At 40.1% G+C, this 2322-nt stretch overlaps 1 protein-coding gene across 1 annotated transcript; it reads left to right on the top strand.

The window, feature by feature from the left end:
• The first annotated feature begins 481 nt into the window (after positions 1 to 481).
• On the top strand, positions 482 to 1432 carry LOC131393189 (olfactory receptor 13C7-like). Its single transcript, XM_058523694.1, has one exon. It carries the CDS (start codon positions 494 to 496, stop codon positions 1430 to 1432), a length of 939 nt encoding a protein of 312 aa, XP_058379677.1. The 5' UTR covers positions 482 to 493.
• The last annotated feature ends 890 nt before the right edge of the window (positions 1433 to 2322 follow it).

The raw sequence follows: 2322 nt of genomic DNA, 5'->3' as shown, positions 1-2322 counted from the left end.
TCTAGCCACAAAACTCTTCCAAAATTGAGGTTAAATTACCATTGAAGCAGGATTTACATATACCATTTTGTTTTAGTAACTGAATAACAGTGATTTATGTTAAGGCTAACATATTAGTTGTGATCTGGATTGTTTGGTCAAAATGTTGTGGTGAAATTGCATTCAAAATAATTTCAAATTCATAATGTAAGTGAGATACATTGTTCTAACCTAGATGTATGTATTCTGGATCTCTTTTCTAACAAGGACGCATTTTTTCTGGAGCTAAAGCCTCCTTCGTGAGGTCTAAAAGTCTAACCGATCTTAGCTTAGAGGATTGTAACACATTCTTATGCTGTCTGTGTATCCAACTATAGGTTCATATTACCCGTAAGGGAAGCCACTTAAGGATGCAAACAATGCTTACAAACACAAAACTCTTACAAATCTGTGTAACAGATTCACATGCATTCTGGCCACTGCAGAATTCCTTTTGGTGAAAGAAAATATTAACATGGGAAAGACCAATCAGTCTTCTGTGACAGAATTTGTCCTCTTGGGGCTTTCTGGCTACCCAGAGCTCGAGGCCATTTACTTTGTGCTGGTCCTGTGCATGTACTTGGTGATCCTGCTCGGAAATGGAGTCATCACCATTGTAAGTATCTATGACTCCCGCCTGCACACCCCCATGTACTTTTTCCTCAGTAACTTATCATTCTTGGACATTTGCTACACCAGTTCTTCTATCCCCCTATTTCTCAGCAGCTTCTTAACTTCGAAGAAAAGTATTTCCTTCTCTGGATGTGGAGTGCAAATGTTTCTCTCCTTTGCTATGGGGGCCACAGTGTGTGTCCTTCTAAGCGTGATGGCGTTTGACCGCTATGTTGCCATTTGTAACTCTCTGAGATACCCCATCATTATGAGCAAGGCTTCATACGTGCCCATGGCTGCTGGGTCCTGGATTGCAAGGAGTGTCAATTTTGTGTTGCAAACCTCTCTTGTAATGCGGCTTCCTTTCTGTGGGGATAATGTCATTAATCATTTTACTTGTGAAATCTTGGCTGTCTTAAAATTGGCCTGTGCTGATATCTCCATAAATGTTCTTAGCATGGTTGTTGCTAGTATGATTTTTCTTGTGGTCCCAGTACTTTTCATTTTTGTTTCCTATGTTTTCATTCTCTGCACCATCCTGAGGATTCCTTCTGCAGAGGGAAGGTGCGAAGCCTTCTCCACCTGCTCTGCCCACCTAACAGTGGTGATTATATTCTATGGAACCATCCTCTTCGTGTATGCAAAACCCAAGGCTAAAGACTCTTCTGGTGCAGACAAAGTACAGGTCCCAGACAAAATCATCTCTCTCTTCTATGGAGTTGTGACACCTGTGCTCAATCCCCTCATCTATAGTTTGAGGAACAAAGACGTGAAGGCAGCTGTGAAGAATATACTGTGTTAGAAATGCTCCTCAGAGGGAACATGAATGCTACTATTTTTTTAAATTTCCTTTACCCTGAATGCAGGACTAGTTCTCACCTAGAAATTCCAAAATAAATATAAAGATTGGTGGTACCATTAATTCCTGAAATTCTCATTTCTCTCTTCTTGGTATTTAAATGTGAGAGAAATCTAGGGCCTACCTTTTCCCTTCATGACTGGATTAAGGAGAAAAGGGACAGAAATTTGTGGGTAAAAGGACTCTCATCCAAACCACCCACCTTCTCATGGGTAACAGAATTTAGTTTAACTTTGGAATGATGAGTTCTATAATCTTATGTAAAAGGAAATACTATTTTACTAGCTTATCCTCTTATCCTCTATGTGGTCACTTTTCTAGTCTCATATCTTTCTTAGGAAGATAAAGCAGAAAGTGCCTTGTTAAGGGCAGAGTGCTATATCAACTCAACATTAAATAATACATAATGGGGTAGTCTTTGATCTTATAGAGGGCAAGGGTGAGCACTTCAGGGCATTAGGAACCTGGCCTGTGTATATGTCATAGAGAGACAAAAGTAGAAAAATGAAGCTATTTTTCCTAGGGCTGATTTCCTTTTGGCTGCAAACTGGCAAGCACACGTCTGTGCAGAGGTTCTGAGGCAATGTGAGGCTTTGTGCAGACACCCCACAGATGGGGAAACTTGGTCTCTCTTGAGTTTCAGTAGATGAGCAGTGGCATCTTTTAGTGAAAACTATGGTTAAATGACTCAAAAAAAATTACTCAGTTTCTAAAGAACTTAGTTGCACAGTTCTCTAAGAACATGGTGCTAGTGGGTTTAGCGTGTCACAAATTAGGTATTTTTGCGGTTACATGAATTTCCTGTACCATATGAGCTTTACGTTCATTCGGTC

Source organism: Diceros bicornis, chromosome 28, assembly GCF_020826845.1.
Source record: "Diceros bicornis minor isolate mBicDic1 chromosome 28, mDicBic1.mat.cur, whole genome shotgun sequence".
NCBI lineage: Eukaryota > Metazoa > Chordata > Mammalia > Perissodactyla > Rhinocerotidae > Diceros > Diceros bicornis.
Note: the sequence above shows the minus strand (reverse complement) of the source record. Positions and strands in the feature narration are given on the sequence as shown.